This window comes from Rhinoderma darwinii, chromosome 12, assembly GCF_050947455.1.
Source record: "Rhinoderma darwinii isolate aRhiDar2 chromosome 12, aRhiDar2.hap1, whole genome shotgun sequence".
NCBI classification, from domain to species: domain Eukaryota; kingdom Metazoa; phylum Chordata; class Amphibia; order Anura; family Rhinodermatidae; genus Rhinoderma; species Rhinoderma darwinii.
In genome coordinates, this window is record NC_134698.1 from 64,481,580 (window position 1) to 64,499,779 (window position 18,200).

Sequence of the window (18,200 nt, forward strand, 5' to 3'; positions counted from 1 at the left end):
TCTTTCAGGGTAACTTCACAACATAGGCCACAAGAAGATAATGTTAGTTAATTGCACCTGTATATGACCAGGGGGCACCAGCCAGCACCCAGCTGGTCAGCTTGCAGGACAAAAAGTTTGGGGTCATTAAGGCACAACTGCAGCTCTAATGTGTGGCCATAATAGGGGGGCAAAAGTGTGCCATTGTTACACGTGTGTGACATTATAGACTGTATACTGTAAAATACCACAATAGGAAAAACTCCAATAGAAAAACAAAAAAAACAAACTCCAGCTACAAACCTCAATATTGCTAGCTCAGTAACTTTAACAAGTATTCCCAGAATCGACAATCACCTAGCCACAAGATAGGTGATAATTGTCCGATTGCTCGGGACCCCATCACTGGGACCCCCCCCGATCACGAGAACGGAGTTTCGAACCCTGTGTTCCTTCTCACTACAGTGAGGAAGGCATTGAATGGAGTGGCGGTCGAGCATATGCGCCGCTGCTCCATTCAAAGCCTATGGTAATGCCGGAAACCGCCAAATACAGTATTTGGCGGCTGTCAGTCAGTCCCATGGACAGTCAATGGAGGCTCAATCGCCACTCCATTCAATCACATTAACACGGGGGGGGATTGGATGGTTTGGGACCTCTGTTCTCCCCAATGGCTAGAGGTCCCCAGCGATCAGACAATCCTCACTTATCCTGTGGATAGATGATAATTGCAGTATATTGTACCAGCAATGAAATGATCGCATGTTCAAGTCAGCCTGAAACTATTGCACACAATTGGTCTGGACCTGAAGGGGTTAAATTATTTTGCCATGTACACACAGACCTTACTTTACATGTCAGCATTTTTTTGCTTCTGCTTTTTGTTGTCCGTTCTGATGCAAGTTGATATTTATTTCGATAATACAAGGATCTCCCTCCATTACATTCATTATAGACCAGTCCCAGATAAAGTGGCTCCATGCTATAAAGGATGTATTTGGGTTTTACAACTAAGTTTTTTTTTTTGAAGTTTCTTTGTATTGGACACAATATTTCCCCCCAAACTTTTATTTTAACTCTTTCTAGAACGATCCCACTGGAATTTAAAAATTGTCCTGACTTCCGGTTCCAGCGATGCAGGACGCGTGTGACTGAGCTCCCGCTCCCGACTAGCCTGCTCACCTGCAAAAGTCACTTCGGTGGCGAAAAATAGCTCAGTGACACCGGCCCTGCACACAGGAACGTATCCGGGGGTATATGGAACGATACCTCCTCCGGAGCGCACACAAGCCAGCCATGGAGGATCGAGCCGCAGGCGTGGACAGGGGAGGTAAGATGGCAGCGCTTCCCGCCACTGCTCCCCCGCTGTATTCACAGGATGAGGAACTGCTGCAGCCCCAGCTCCTGTCCCCGATTTCAAGCCAGGCAGAGCCCATAGCCTCTTTGCAACCAGCACCTGTGGATTATATATCACTGGCCCATGAAGTGGCTAAGCGGATAGCTCCTGACCTGCAAAAAGCGCTGGAAAAAACGGTGCAAGCGTCTCTTACCCGCATGCATGTGGATCTGGCACAAGTAACGTCCAGGACTAATGAATTAGAGCAACGGGTAACGCTGCTAGAGGATGAAAATGAACGCCTGCAATCCAAAAACTTAAAGCGTTGTTGTCAAATACTACGCAGTTGGGAGACAAGGTGAAGCATCTGGAAAAATTGCTCCAGGAGGAGCAACCTGCGAATTGTGGGTCTGAAAGAAGCGGTGGTCCCTTCTGAGTTGCAGCGTCTATGTGAGAGATCATTGCCAGCAGCATTGGGCCTCCAGCGTCCATGTCGGGTGGAAAGTGCGCACAGGGTGGCGCCAGACCCTAGAAATCTTCCAGCAGCAGCTCGTATCGCCCCAGACAAGTCATCTTTAAACTGTTGGATTACAATTACAAGGTGGCAATGATGAAGGCATATCGCAGCAGATCTCGACCCTTGGAGATAATGGGCATGAAAGTGCTACTTTGAGGACTACTCTACGGATGTCGCGAAGCGCAGGCGTTCCTTCAGCAAGATTTATACCGAGCTGTTCCAAGCGAAAGTACGTTTCAACCTGCAATATCCAGCCATTTTGCGGGTGTTTCAAGCGAACGGCCGGACCGCGACATTCACCACAGCGAAGGAGGCGGAGGACGCGCGGGCAGAGCTATGTGGAAGCCGCTCCCCGCACGAGGAGCAACGCAATCCAGAACACAGCCCACGTCGCAAGCCAAGAGAAGTCGGAAGGAGTCGCTTGGATATGGAGCGAACTTGGGCAGAAGCTTTACTACCCACACCCGGAAGATAACGCGGAGGAAGATCCAGGAACAGAGGGGATTCTCCGAAGCCGCAGAGACGGCCACGGGACTGCACCAGGTCCACGTCTCCTGATTGAAGAGCGAAGTTTTCAGGACCTTTATGTCTTAGAGAGAGGGTTCTGTGGACGCTGTAGACCACTCGCAGGTTCCGATCCGATCTTTAGCAGATAAGTTGCCAGTTATTGCAGATAATGCTTGATGATTGCATAGGTCTGTCTTTTACTACAGCATTTTAGTCTGTCAAATGTCCTCAGATCAAAATGTATGCATTCTGATATAATGCTGTATTTACATTGCAGGGGGTTTGAATCAGAGTTAGGGCCTGTTCTAAGTACGCTCACTTGTGGGCTACTCAGAGTTTCACAAGGCCGGTTTTCTCCTTAAGGGGTTTATTTGGGTAGCTGTTCGGGGGAACTTTGAAATGAAGCAGTGTTCAGGTCGATCTGATACGTGGTAATCTGAGCGGCAGCTGAAGGGTTTGACCCTTTGATAGAAGACCAGGTATCGGCTGCAAGAGATGGGTGGTCGGTGAAGGGCTGGTGTAGCTTTGTCACGATAAGTGATTTGTAATCTCGGCTACGCAGGTCTGGGAGGGAGGGGGAGAGAGGGACGGGTTAGTGCACAACAGAAAAAAGTGAAGTCTCCTATGCCAATGTGTACTAGGGGGTGACCGCCCTTGGCACAGGCGTTTTTTATATTCCTTTTCAACAAGGTCTGTTGGCTTTGAGTTGGAGTTTAGCTTTGTTTGATAGGCCGTGTTTTGGCCATGTTTTCTATGTTTATACATGGCGATTAGGGAAAGATGGATCCGACTCCCCGAACCGATCGCGGCTTTGACACCTTAGCTCATCTTAGACATAGTCCAATAACATGAAAATAGTCTCATGGAACGTCAAGGGGCTTAGATCCCCACAGAAACGGACCAAACTCTTGCGACATATGAAGAGATTGCATCCAGATGTAGCCCTGTTACAGGAAACTCACCTTACCGAGTTAGAATTTAAATATCTACAAAAATTCTGGGTGGGCCACGTTTTTGGCTCGCCGGCAAGAGATGGTAAGGCGGGAGTTATAATATTGATACATAAAAATGTTGCTTTCACATTGGTGTCCCAGGAACGTGATGATGAGGGTCGTTGGGTTCATCTAGCGGTGGAGCATGCAGGGGAAACTATTAGTATCCATAATGTCTATGGACCAAATGCGGCCAGCTCAGGATTTTTTTGACCAATTGGAAGCCCAACTCCAGCAGGATCGCACTAATTTATTGATACTAGGGGGAGACCTTAATACTGTAAGGTCATCTAGGGAAGATAGAAGTGTAGGGGCCGCTTCGCATAAACAGAGGGATAGGATCTTGCCAGACTTTTTGAGACACACTGCCCTTGCGGATGCCTGGAGGAGTTTACATCCTGATGCTAGGGAGTATACTCACTTTTCGCACGTGCATCAATCGTGGTCGCGTATTGATTACTTACTGGTGAACTAAGCTTTTTCCCGCAGATTATGCGACGCGACGATAGAAGATCTTGTCATCTCTGACCACTCTCCGATTACCATTACTCTGGCCGACACAGTAGCTAAGGGAATGGATTTTATATGGAAGTTTCCCTCCTTTCTGGCGACGGATGAGGACTTTTTACAAAAACTAAGGGGATGGTGGACGGAATTTGACGGGGATAATGCGTCACATCGTACGGACCCGTCGTTGTATTGGCGTACATCCAAAGCGGTAATTCGTGGGAAAATTATACAATTTATGGCCAATCTGAAACGTAAGACCACTGAGGGGTACAAGACGGCAAGCGAGCGATTAAGGTGCGCATATACGGCATTTTTACAACATCCGTCTGCGTCTCTGGGGGAGGCATGGAGTGAAGCCAAGCGACAGTTTGATCAATGGCTAGATAAAAGAGAAAGCATCTATCGGTCTCAATTTGATGCTGACCTTATGCGCTTTGGCAACAAAGCGGGCAAATTATTAGCACGCCTGGCGAAGGGGAGGTATGCACCGTCGAACATTGTATCCCTTAGAGACACCGACGGAATCCCTACAGTGGATCCGAAAAAAAAATTAACACTATTCTGCGTACGTATTATCAAGCCCTTTATTCAGACACGCACATTGACCCCCAAAAAGGTAGGGAATTCTTGGGAGAAGGTAAAGTTACCTGGGCTCACGCAGGAGCAGAACGATTTGTTGAGCACAGAAATCACGGTGGAGGAACTCACGAGTACAATTAGGACCTTACATAACGGAAAGGCCCCGGGGCCGGATGGGTTCACAGGAGAATTTTATAAGTCACTAAGAGAGGAAGTCAGCCCCATTTTAGTGGAGTATTATAATATTTTACTAAAGACCGGTACTTTCCCAGCGGAGGCCAAAATAGCGCATATAAAAGGTGCTGCCCATGAAGGGGAAGGATCCTCTTGACCCGGGGTCGTATCGCATTGTAGAGTGGCCTCCCTTCCGTGCCGTCTCAAAACCTCCATGGTCCTGAGAGATACAGTCCTAGCCTGGAAAGCGGTTCGTAAAATGTTTTGGCTTGCCTCACCTGCTCTCCAAACACATGCCGCTGTGGGGACACCCGGAATTCCTGCTGGGAGTAGACAGTAGGAATAGATTTGCCTCTTGGGGGGGAAGCAGGTATTAGTAACGCAGGGGATCTTATACATAAAGAGGAAAGGAGATGGTTAACAGGGTCGGAAATCAGAGCTAAACTCAATTCCTTAGAGGGCAATGTTAATGTTAATGTAGATTTTCTACAAGTTTTCCAGGTGCGGTCATTCTGTACTTCTAGGCTCAGAGATTTGAATAAGGAAGCCACCACTCATACTCTGGATGAGGTCATAGGCCCAACGGTTCTTCGGGCGACTATCTCGAGGTTGTATAGTGCACCCGGGGATTATTTTGTCCGCCCACGGGCTATGTTCAAAATATGGGAACGATGGACGCAAGATCCGGCGATAGGAGAGACCATATTGGAGGGTTGGGAGACGGTACGGAAGGTGATAGTGAACGAGAGCTGGAGGGAAACCTATTTTAAACTAATACATTTGGCCATATATGGCTTTAATATTTTACCTTCGCAGTCCTTCCCCGATCGCATTACGAGCTGTCCCTAATGCAACACCCCCCTGACGAATTTGTGGCACGGAGTATGGAGCTGTGCTCAGACTAAACGATACTGGGAGATGGTACACAGATATATTTTGGATCATTGGAAGGCGAAACTTTAATTCTCAATCAGTTACCGAATGCAACCTGTTTGTTGGAGTTACGAGTCCTATTTTGTAAGTAACTATTCTGTCCACACCCTGATCTCCTTTACCACGTCCCTCTATTAACACTTGACAATAAATCTGGTGAGATACACCATTACCCAAGATAAAAACAGGTACACCTTCAATTGTAGGAAAACTCAAATTTAACTTTTATGCTCTTTTGTTCTAAACATGCTATTGTTTAAGCCATGACGTGCTATGTCATTTTTGTTACTTTACCTAAACTCATGTCACCCTGCAGGGTTAAACTTTTGTCAAGGTTGTGTCTTTGGTTCATTTAATAAAATTCATAAAAATGTGTAATACATAAACATCAATTTTTTTTTTCCTTTAGTAAAGTGTCACTTGATGCCAACTTACTATTTACAGTCCGTTGTCGAACTGGTGTAGGCATTGCCAATAAAGTGCAGTATCCATAGCAGGTTTTGATTACATTTAGCAGGAAAAAAAAACAAAAAAAACAAAAACCAGTCTGATCCTACTTAAAGTGCAACTAAACGTTCTGTAATGTCACTATAACATGTGAGAAGTTTGGATTGGTGGGGGTCTGAGCACTGAGATCCCCACCAATCGCTAAAAAACTAAGCGGCAGAAGAACTCGTGTGAGCCGCTTAGTTTTCGATCAGCTTTTTATGGAAGTCCGTGTATGGACTCAATAGAGTCTATGAGCCCATACACAGCTACATCGGCATTCTGGAAAAAAACAGAATAGAAACTAAGCGGCGGAGCGCTCACACGAGTGCTTCTGCCGCTACGTTTTAGCGATCGGTGGGGGTCTCAGTGCCTGGAACCCCGCCAATCAAAACTTCTGACTTATCACTATGACATGTCAGAAGATTGCTAAATGTTTAGTTAACCTTTAGGCTGGGTTCCCACGGGACAGATACGCTGCGTAAAAAAAAAAAAAAATATCACACAGCTTGTCCGACCTGGAACCAGCAGGACATTTTGTCCGGGGGAAAAAATAAAATAAAACACCACAATGAAATTCCGCTGCAGAGGAAAGTAGTTTATATTTGCTCCCTCCCTTCTCAGACATCCGCTCCGGCCTCCCTGGATGAAGTTTCAGGCCATGTGACGCTGCAGCCTGTGATTTGCTGCAGCGGTCACATGGGACGCAATGTTACCCCAGGATGCCAGACTGCATGAAGGAGGGCGTTCTGGGTAAGTATGTTAATTTTTTTCTTCTGGCGTTGCGATTTTTGTGGCGTAAGCGTTGTGATTACACAGCAAAAACCGCAACGCTTGGCTTTCTGTTGTGGGTTTTGCACCCCCCATTGAATTCAAATGAGGAAAACCCACAATGGAAGATGAACAAGAATGCAGCATAAATGGACATGCTGCGGAATTAAACTCCGAACCCCAGGTCAAGTTATGTTTACGCTGCAGTTTTTTCCCGCAGCGTGGGCATGAGATGTTCAAAATCTCATCCACTTTGCTGCTACTGTAGACGCTGCGGAATTTACGCAGCATTCCGTTGCAGAAATTCTGCAGCGTTTACGCTATGTCGGAACCCGGCCTCAAACTAGAATTAAACAGCTAGTGGATCATTTTCTAGCAGGTTACATTATCACAATAACTTCAAAACACATTCATCATTGGGGAAAACAAGTTTGAAACTTTATTAAAACATTACAGAACTTTTAATTCACCACTCTGACTGTAAAGCTGACCCACAAGGGAAGAAAAAAACCGAATAAAAATCTCTTATACGGGCTCAATGGGATGACTATGTTGCTACTTCTCCAAAATGAATCCATGCTGGTTCATGCAATACCCTGTGCCCTTTTTTCTGTCTCTCCTTCCCCTGTTTTGTCCTCCTGCTTGTTGAATCTATTTTTGGTTTATAGACTATAAGGGTATGTGCACACGTAGAGTCAAAAACGTCTCAAAATACGGAGCCGTTTTCAAGGGAAAACATCCCCTGATTTTCGGACGTTTTTTGCGGCATTTTTTACGCCCGTTTTTGGAGCTGTTTTCATTGGAGTCTGAGAAAACTGCTCCAAAAATGTCCCAAGAAGTCTCCTGCACTTCTTTTGACGAGGCTGTTATTTTACGAGCCGTCTTTTGACAGCGACGCGTAAAATGACAGGTCGTCGGCACAGAACATCGTAAAGCCCATTGAAAGCAATGGGCAGACGTTTGCCGACGTATTGGAGCCGTTTTTTCAGATGTAATTCGAGGCGTAAAACGCCTCCATTACGTCTGAAAAGAGGTCGTGTGAACCCAGCCTTACTTGTCTGAATTTATTATCTTAATACGTACTACATTATACATGACAATACCAGATTTTAAGCTCACACAGTGCGCAGTAACATATCCACCCTGCCTGATGTAAAGCGTTACGGGCTTGCTCACACAGCTGTTTTGTCAGTGTTCCTAGCGCACTTTGTCAAAAACAGCACCGAATCGCAACAGAGGAAAAAAAAAATAAAAAATGGAGTTGCCAGTAAAAACTGCCAAGAACAAGGTCTAACCAAAAAAAAAAAAAAAAGCAAGTCTGTGCATCCTACAAGACCTATTGAGCTTTACCTGACCTCTTAAAGATAGGAGGCATCTGAGCAGTAGGCAGAAGGGCTTCAGTTCTTCATAGACTCCAAGCCGTCCCTACAAGCAAGGGAAATAGACATATTGGAATTGGTGGCATAACACACGCAGCTCTGCTAGAAGAGAAACTCATTCTCCGTTCATACTGAAGCCGTCATACCATGTGACCAAGCTTTAGTCGCTGGCTCAGAAGTCTTTTCCATTGGTTACAGCGTATATCGGAAAGGAGTCATTTTCTGCCAGTCTAGTTTTGAACATTCCTACTGAATGCAAGTGGGGGCATCCAAGAAGGTAGAGTAGGTAGATAGGGGACAAGTCATCTGAATGGTACAGTACGGTAGCCTCAGGCCTGTAACTGCAGGCATTCACATCTCCACATTGAAGACTCTTTAACCCCTTAGTGACCAGCCCATTTTAGGCCCTAATGACCAAGCTATTTTATTCGTTTTTCTATAGTCGCATTCAAAGAGCTATAACGTTTTTATTTTTTCGTCTACATAGCTGTATGAGGACTTGTTTTTTGAAGGATTAGTTGTGCTTTTTAATGGCACCATTTTTGGGTACATATAATTTTTATATTAACTTTTATTAACCTTTTTGGGGGGGGGGGGGGATTATAAAAAAACCCTGAAATTCCGCCATTGTTCTATGCGTTTTTAAATTGACGCCGTTCACTATGTGACGTAAATAACATGTTACCTTTATTCTATGGGTCGGTACGATTACGGCGATACCACATATGTAGAGGTTTTTTTATGTTTTACGACTTTTGCACAATAAAAACACTTTTGAACTAAAATTATTTGCTTTTGCATCGTCACTTTCCAAGAGCCGTAACTTTTTTATTTTCCCATCAATGTAGTGATTTTTTTTGGGCTTGTTTTCTGCGGGACAAGACGTAGTTTTGAATGGTACTCTTTTGGGGTGCATGGGACTTATTGATTCATTTTTATTATGACTTTTGGGGGGCAATGGGAAAAAATTGTAATTTCGCCATGGATTTTTGCGGTTTTTTTTTACGGTGTTCACTTTGCGGTTTAAATTACATATTAACTTTATTAATGGAGTCATTACGGTCGCGGCGATACCACATATGTGCACTTTTTTCTTTTTTTACACTTTTACTAAATAAAACCACTTTTTATGGGAAAAAATGGTTTTATTTATTTTTTTACTGTACTTTTTATTAATAATCTTTATTTCACTTTGATGACTGATTTTATTAGTCCCACTAGGGGACTTTACTGTGCGATGTTCCGATCGCTGCTATAATGCTCTGGTATACTTCGTATACCAGAGCATTATTGGCTGTCAGTGTAAATCTGACAGGCAATCTGTTAGGACGTGCCTCCGGCGCGTCCTAACAGGAATATGTCCAGGGCAGACCTGGGGGCTTTTATCAGGCCCCCGGCTGCCATGACACCCCATCGGAGACCCGCGATTTCATTCGCGGGCCGCCGATGGGTGACAGAGGGAGCGCACTCCCTCTGTAAACAAAGTTAAATGCCGCGGTCGCTATTGACGGCGGCATTTAACAGGTTAAACGGCCGCGATCGAAGTAAACTTCGATCGCGGGCGTTGGAGCAGGAGCTCAGCTGTCAGACAGCAGAGCCCCGGCTCCTGCCTGCACGGGAGACCCGTGCAGGACTTAGACTAGGCTGACGTGAAAAGGCGTCAGCCTAGCCTAAAGCCCATTAGTGAATCACGTGAAAAGGCGTATTGGTGGTCACTAAGGGGTTAAGGCATCATGCCAAATTTTTTGCGGCCGCAATTTATCCACATTTTTGCGGACCCATTCTATACTATGGCCTCATGCACACGCCATGATTTACATGTATCGGTGCAGCGGCCGCAAATCTAACAGGCCCATGGTTTTGCGGACTGCAGTCTTTTTCATGAGGCCTTACATTTTCTGGTAGGTATCCCTGGAATGTGATTATATACATTAGAGGGTAACTATAACAAAGGGGGTCTCCCATGAGACATTTATGACATAGCCACAGTATATGCATAAATGTCAGATGCGGGTCCCGCTTTTGGAACCCGTACGCATCTCTAGAACGGGGCCCCCTAAACCCCACTCTGTTGCAGCAGAAGGTGAATTCCGACCAGTACATAACAGCGTAGCTCGCCGAGTTATGCGTTACGCTGCTTCCGTAACTGCCATTAACTACTATGGGAGTGTCAGAAACAGCGTAACTCAGCGAGATACGCGGTTTCTGTAACTCCTGGCCATATAGTCAGAAAGTGGCCGGGGGAAGCAGAAAGAGGTAGAACAGGGTTTAGGGGGCCCAGCTCTAGAGATAGGTGTGGGACCACCCATTTTCAACATATCCTGTGGATGTCCTAGTGACATGTCAGAAGTTTTGATTGGTGCGGATCCAAGCACTGAGACCCCCACCGATCGCGTAAACTAAGCGGTAGAAGCACTCAGGCCAGCGCTGTGCCTCATCTTTTCTGATAGCCTTTCCTCAGAGCAGTGTACAGGCTCAGTAGACAAATAAACGGATCCGTGCATTGCTGCGAGGAAAGTCGATCAGAAACAAGTGCTTGCCCGAGCACTTCTGCTGCTTCATTTCAGCGCTCAGTGCTTGGACCCCCACCGATCAAAACCCTCTGATATGCATTAGGACAGGTCCAAAGTTCTTTAAAAGTTTAGTTACAATTTAAGAAATATAGGTAAAGTAACTGAGCACTAGAAAAGCTCAAACCTCTTATGTATATGGTGTTAAAGGACATTACTGACTGCATGTACTAAAACTTTTTCATTGAGTGATCTCATTGTTTGGGTTTCTCATCATTTTTTATTTTTTTTAATCGCTTTCTGTCAGTGAATGGAAATTCTTACTGCTTAAAGAGGCTCTGTCACCAGATTTTGCAACCCCTATCTGCTATTGCATCAGATCGGCGCTGCAATGTAGATTACAGTAACGTTTTTATTTTTAAAAAACGAGCATCGTGTCGGACGAGCGAGGACACATCGGCACCAGAGGCTACAGTTGATTCTGCAGCAGCATCGGCGTTTGCAGGTAAGTCCATGTAGCTACTTACCTGCAAACGCTGATGCAGAATCAACTGTAGCCTCTGGTGCCGACACGATGCAGGACCTGGGGCAGGAAGTGACGTCACAGCGTGATCTCTCGAGAACACGCTGTGTGTCTGCACTGCCAGAAGCTGGGCGTTAACGAAGAGAAGTGGATGATGCTGATTCGTCAGCATCATACACTCCCATTCCTAACGCCCAGCTAGTAAAAGAAGTAAAAACGCCCAGATGTACGCACATAATACACGCCCACTTGGACTTTTGCAAGCCTCATTTGCAAAAATACAAAAATGGTCATAACTTGGCCAAAAATGCTCGTTTAAAAAAAAATAAAAACGTTACTGTAATCTACATTGCAGCGCCGATCTGCTGCAATAGGATAGGGGTTGCAAAATCTGGTGACAGAGCCTCTTTAAATGACAGTTTCACAAACGTAAGTCAAATACTTTCCTTTCATTGTCAGCAAGCAGACTTTGAAACCGGTAAGGCATTGAAAGGGCTATTTTATTTTATCCAGAATCTACAAACTATGGTGTAAAACAATCCTTTAAAACATCTAAAATACCTGGACGGCGCCATCCATAAGGTTTATCCAAGTCAGCCCAGACCACTAGCTGCCGTCGTTCAGCATCCCAGTCCTCATACGTAGAAGAGTCTCTTAGTAATGGAGCTCAGAGCGGACAACAGACGTCGGGTTGATGCATTGCTCATCCTTCCCATTTGTGTTTCTTTAGTAGAACCAGGGCCGTATGCCTGGAGGCTTCTCCGGAGGAGTCCTGGTCCTCGCTCACGGACCACCTCGTCTCGATGCTATGCTCGCTCTATGTTGTAACAATTCAAGTTATCTGAAAAATAGTCTGACTTAATAGAATACATTCGAAAGGGATATAGAAAATAAACTTCCAAGACAAAACATTGCAAGAAATAGTGTGTCCTACAGTTAGCAATAGACGGAGGATAAGTCTCAGCAGGAGCTGCCAACTAAGACTTTACTAGCCATTCTCTGACTTCTCAGCCAATCAGAACTCAATACAAGACAACCAAAAAATTAGATACTAGTAGAAGGTTTTCAGGCTACTGGGCTAATGAGATTTGTCCACCTCGTCATTCTACTGGTCAGATTCTCTGTATACCACCAAATAGCAGCAATCCCAGAGACGTCTGGCACAGCTGCCCCCCAGCCCCTTAGTGATTTAATAGACGATTTATTTTACTAAAACACTGGCTACATGCACGAGTGCATTATATAAAAACAAAGAAAACTACACACACCAGTAAATACAAGTACATCTATCAAGTTATTCAATATTCTGCTGTTTCTTGGTTATGTCTGTATCTAGGAAAGCTGGGTGACAACCGATAGAACCCCCATTAGAGACCAAAGAAAATTCACCAGTTCTCTCTTAACCTCTTAATGACCGGGCCTGAAAAGACCTTAATGACCAGCTCAATTTTTCTGTTTTTGCCTCTCTGCGTTTCAGCAGCCATAACTTTTTTATTTTTTCACTGACGTGGTTGTATGAGGCCTTGTTTTATGCCAGAGAAATAGTATTTTTTTTTTCCCCACACAGTTTGGGGGTAAAAAATTTTTTTTTTACAGCGTGAATATAGGAAAAAGCGATTCTCGGAATAGGTTTTCTTGTTTATTTTTCATCCCGTTCACGTTTTACGCTAAATAACCCATTAGATTAATTCTTCAGGTTATTACAGTCGTGTAGATACCTAATATGCGTAGGTTTTTTGTTTTTATTTAGTGTAGGGGCAATAAAGTGTATTTAATGCAAAATAAAGACTCTTTTTGGGACTATTTATTTTGTTACTTTTTTTTTTTTTTAATCCCATCAAGGGATAACTTTATTTGTAACTTTATTTTTTACTTGTAATGTATTAGCATACTTCTGTACGCTAATACATTACACTGTGTCACTATGACACAGGCTGCTGATAGGGCAGCACATAGTGTGCCCGAACAGCAGGCACACGGAACAGACAGCCATGGGGTCCTTTGTAGGTCCCCAGGGCTGACTGCAGAGGGATTCCCCAGTGTTTGATCGCATCACTGGAATCCCGGTGATGCAATCAAAGAGGGGAATTCCCTTTGATCATGCCGCGGTCACGGACCGCGGTAATCAAAGGGTTAAACAGCTGGGGTCCGAATGTTTGCCGACCCCAGCTGTGTTCAGGAGGCTGCTCTAAGATCAGGAGCTGTAAGTTACAGCTCCTGCTTAGAGGATGAGCGCTCACACGAGCGCTCAGCCTGATCTGCAGCGACGCCAAAAGACAGTGGGCGGTCGGGAAGGTGTTAAAGGGGCTGTAAAAACAAAACTCACTGGTGGACCCAGACGATCACTTACTTTTCCTGCAGGCACGGCGTATCTTCCTTCCACATGACCGCTGCAGCCAATCACTGGCCTCAGTGGTGATGCAAGAACAGAACGTCACACCTGAGGCCAGTGATTTGCTGCCGCAGTCACATGGGTGAGCGTCACGTCATCGCTGTAGGATAAGTATGATAGATTAGCATGGACCACCAGAGCAGCAGGGGATAGTAGGCGAGTAATGTTTGGCTTATTTTATTACATTTCCTGAGCTAGTTTATTTTCTTATTCTCTAGGACGGCGACTCTAGCTGTGCCGCAGGTCATTCGTCCGTGTCACACTGAGTACATTGCAGTAATCTAAATGAATGTGACACGTTGCGACCTGCAAGTTAAAGGACAGTCGCAAGAAAGCTAAACTTTTTGGATTTCTTGCAACTGTCAAGCGGCTGTCATTGCTGCGATGTGCACAGCGATCTTCGGATGCCCAACATGTGCCGTGGCCGAAAAGGTTATTCCCAACTCAGACATTTATGGCATATCCACAGGACATGCCATGAATGTGCAATAGATGCGGGTCCCAGTCAGAGGAGGCTGGAGCATCCAGGTGGAGAACGAATGGAGACATGGCTGCGTCTCACTCCTTTCATTTCTATGGGAGAAACAGCCGAGCTTAAAGTGTAACTAAATGTTCGACAAACTTCTGACATGTCATAGTGACATGTCAGAAGTTTGGATTGGAGGGGGTCCGAGCACGGAGACCCCCCCCACCCATCACTAGAACGAAGCAAATGAAGCCCTCGTGTGAGCGCTCAGCCGCTTCGTGTCTGTTCGGCTTTTTCTGGAAAGCCGATGTATCGGAGTACGGGATCATAGACTTTCTATTGAGCCCGTACTCCAATACATTTATTACCGGAAAAATCTGAAAAGAAATGAAGCAACTGAGCGCTCACACGAGGGCTTCATTTGCTTCATTCTAGTGATGGGTGGGGGTCTCCGTGCTCGGACCCCCACCAATCCAAACTTCTGACATGTCACTATGACATGTCAGAAGTTTGTCGAGCATTTAGTTACACTTTAATGTCTGAGTTGGGAGTACCCCTTTAAAAAGTAACTACACTTTCAGGCTTTTGATATGTCAGAGACATATCAAAAGTTTGGGTCGGTGGGGGTAAAGTTACCGAGACCCCCCACCGTTGCTGAAACGAAGTTGCAGAAGCATTTGGCTGAGCACTTTGCATCGTCAGCTGTGATCTGCGCTCCCCGTCAGGCTGAAGATGGGCTCAGACGTTCTGTGAGTTGTCTTCAGCCTGACAATGAGCGCTGATTACAGAAGTTTGATGAGCGTGTAGTTACAGGTTTGCTATTAACACTAATGACAGCCACACTGGTTGTCAATATTCACTCTTAAAAATAAACGCAGGCATCAACATGAATTTTTTGCTGGCAGAATCTCACATCTCTGCCTTCTGTCTGATGGTCTCCCGTGTTTGCAGCCTCTTTTGCCCTCTGCCAAAGTCAGTAAACATGTGCGCTAGGCCGATCTTTTATGGGCATGTCAAGAAAAATAGCTGTCAGCAGGTCATTATGTCTAGGACCTCCTTATAGCCATCCACAGATGGTAACATTTCATCATAAGAACATTGGAGTCTGCCCTAAGGACCTTCTTTTGTTTCTCTAACTTTAAAAGAAAAACAAAAAAAAACCCAGCTAGAAGCATCGGCCTCCTATTGAAATGAATGGGAGGAATCCAAAAATTCCTCCGTGTGAACACAGCCTCAAAATCGGAAAATACTAAAACATATACTGACACATTAATGTTATGCAGTGTTGTCTCCCCATTGGTAATAAAACATTAATATACATTGGGCAAGATATATCAAAGAAGGCGCAAAAGAAAAGTGGAGAAGTGACCCATAGTAACCAATCAGGTCACGGATTTCATTTTCTAAAAGGCCTCTGCAAAACGAGAAGTGGAAGCTGATTGGTTGCCATGGGCAACTGCTTATCTTTCCCTGTACACCAGTTCTGATATATCTCCTCCAATGTAAACTGAAAAGTACAACCATACATCGCGCAGCCGGTCTCTAGAACGACGTCTGTACATCAGGGACTGTCCGCCATTATTGTACGTAGCAGCTGTTCTCCCACTCTCCACAAGTTCATACAACACAGGGTTAACGAAACCCGGAAGCCGAGCGCCTTTGACAGTCATGACTTCCTGTGACGCTGTTGATGTCACCTCAGCAAATGGATACCATTGCCAACAACGTCACAGCCTTCATATGACCTCTGAGCTTCGTCAGACGCGAATGTTTTACCGGTACATACCCCTAAGACGTCCACACCTTGTATAGGTCTTGATGTGACAGCAATAAAGGCAACTCTGCCCGTCTCCATGGCGTCTAGCTCTCTCCCGGAGTCCTGCGTCTCCCGCACTGCTCGCTCCTCCTGCCCGTCTAAGCATAAAATGGGAAACATCCCCCTTACAAAATGGCGCTGAGCCCTTTGGCAGACGCATGCGCACTAAATCGAAGCGCGCATAAGTCCCCACCCCCTTGCGCAGCCCTTTCAGCTAACTCTAAACTCGGCTTTAGTTCCGTTTCCAGGAAACAGAGCAGCCAATTGTATGCCTGGTACAGCTTCATCGCTCAATACATCCAGCCAATCAGCGTTCATTTAACTCCATCCGGATTGCAGACATCCAATCACATTTAGAGAGGGGCTGTCTTCTCTGTAATTTGTCCAATGAGCAGCAATGATCAGAACTAACCAATGAGCAAACAGAATGTGTCTACCTGTATCCTAGACAGCCAATAACATTTTTTCATTCGCGCAGCAAATCAGCGTTTTATGTCCTCCGACCAATCAGGCGCTGTGTCTGCTCCCCACGGCATGAGGATGAGCCAATGGTCTTCGGAGAAGGATTGGTTCTGCTCAACAGCTTGTTATTTCGTTTATTGCTTGCAGTTCCGTGCAAGTGGGGAGTTGTAGGAGCCGAGTGTGTGAGTGAAACTTTCATCCTTTTTGGGGTAACTTTATGGTCTGGGGGTGCGTTGAAGGGAAGGGAGAACGGTGGTGGTTAAGGGGGCGGGATCCTTGAGCTTGGGGCATCCGGCTTGGCCGAGAGCTGACTTCTCAGGCGAGAGTTTGAAGGTATGTGACTGGGCTGGGAATTGAATGGTCGGCGGCTGCGGTCCGTCAAGATGCGGGGGGATAAGGAGAAGAAGGTGAATGAAGTGCGAGGAACCTTGAAAGTGTGTGTAGCCGGCTCTGTGGAGATCTGACGGGAGAGGGGGGGGGGCACTTGGCATATGGGGTGTCTGGTCCGGGTGGCAGCGGGATGCCTATGTGAGGATGACGGAGAGAGACTCTCTGCACGGCCGCTGTCTACTCGCTCAACTTCTACAAAGGGGGGGGATGCGCGCCCGCATGAGGGTGCAGTGCGGCCGGGGGTGAAGAGCTCTGACACAGTGCACGGATCTAGCGAGCAATGGCGACGTGACATTCCGCCGTCTGGATGAAAGGAGAACCCTCTCTCCTCACAAAGCCCGGCTCCCCCCTCTTCTCCTCCAGACCACCCTGATCATGCCAGGAAACCCCCCCACTCCTGGAGAGACCTGGCACTTCTCCTCCTTCTGACACGAGCCGGACCTGAAGGGGTTAATGTGCCCTTCTTTTCTTTTAGCCTATTTTTGTGGTGCCATAGCTCTGGTAGAAGTCGTTGTCGGGGGACGGGCGCAGTGGCATACAATTTACGCTGACTTTTGTGAACTAGGACCGTCAGGTGGCGGCGGGTCGCGCTGTGGTCGCTGTCGCCTTATTCCGCCAGGCTTCCTAATGAGTAATATTTATGCTGTGGGAAAAGTTCAGGCTGTTGCCCGGCAACCAGCGCTGCACTTGGTCGGTGACTACTCTGATTTTCTGCACTTCTGTAGAGACCAGGATGGTCACCTGCAATACCTCCGTAGCAGCAGCGGGGGGCACATGTCCATCACACGTCACTTCTGCCCCCCTGTACAACCACAGATGGGTATTGTTGAGTGTGTATATGGTCGGTCAATGTGTTTTCTGGTGGGCAGCAGCGGGCATGACTTGGTTGGGTAGATCACTTTCCTCTAACGTTTTGTGTGTTGTCTTTTCTTTCCAGTTGTAGTGAAGACAAATCTTCGAGCTGGAATCCCTCAAATAACCTTGGACGATGAAGGTAAGGCCTTAATACCCTCTGCAAGAGCTGCTTTCCCGGCTGCCGCGTTTTAACGTCTAGGTGGGGTCAGTAACGCACTGCGTCTGTTTTTCGGCAGTCCCATGGAAGCTGGCCGTCTCCGTCGGAGGTCATACACGTAGTTTTTTGTTTCGATTCAGTTTGACACATTAAACACCACGTATCTTCTATATCTGCGTATACAGATGTAGCAGAGCTGAGTATTCCAGTTGGCACAGCTCACAGTACGTCATCTCTGGTCTTACGTTCGCGCAGGTTAATGACCGTCCACGCTGCTGCGTCTGTATATACTTTGTTCGTAGCCTATCGGTGGCGGGAAGGCGCTGGGGATATTTGGACATGCTGACTTTGGCAATGTGGCTTTTTAGGCTTGCTGTCGCTAGAGTTAGACGTGTCAGTTTGAACTGCTTCTTTCTTGTGGTTCTTGTTACTCCGTACATAAAAGTGCTTGCTCTTGTCAGGATGC

At 46.1% G+C, this 18,200-nt stretch overlaps 1 protein-coding gene and 1 long non-coding RNA gene across 4 annotated transcripts in view; one reads left to right on the forward strand and one right to left on the reverse strand.

The window, feature by feature from the left end:
* Positions 1–7,200: 7,200 nt before the first annotated feature.
* LOC142664359 (uncharacterized) lies at positions 7,201–16,097 on the reverse strand. Its single transcript, XR_012851274.1, has 3 exons — positions 15,841–16,097; positions 11,758–12,037; positions 7,201–8,209 (listed from the first exon to the last, which is right to left on the reverse strand). It is a non-coding gene; the product is annotated as an uncharacterized LOC142664359 (long non-coding RNA).
* Positions 16,098–16,393: 296 nt separating this feature from the next.
* ARID4A (AT-rich interaction domain 4A) overlaps positions 16,394–18,200 on the forward strand; it is a 66,998-nt gene continuing 65,191 nt past the window's right edge. The window contains exons 1-2 of one of the 3 annotated variants that reach the window (XM_075843426.1): positions 16,394–16,514; positions 17,660–17,716. In XM_075843426.1, coding sequence (XP_075699541.1) covers positions 17,711–17,716 — 6 coding nt within the window. In that variant the 5' untranslated portion in view covers positions 16,394–16,514; positions 17,660–17,710. The remainder of the gene's footprint in view (positions 16,515–17,659; positions 17,717–18,200) is intronic. The other 2 variants (XM_075843424.1, XM_075843423.1) reach the window with 2 other exon arrangements.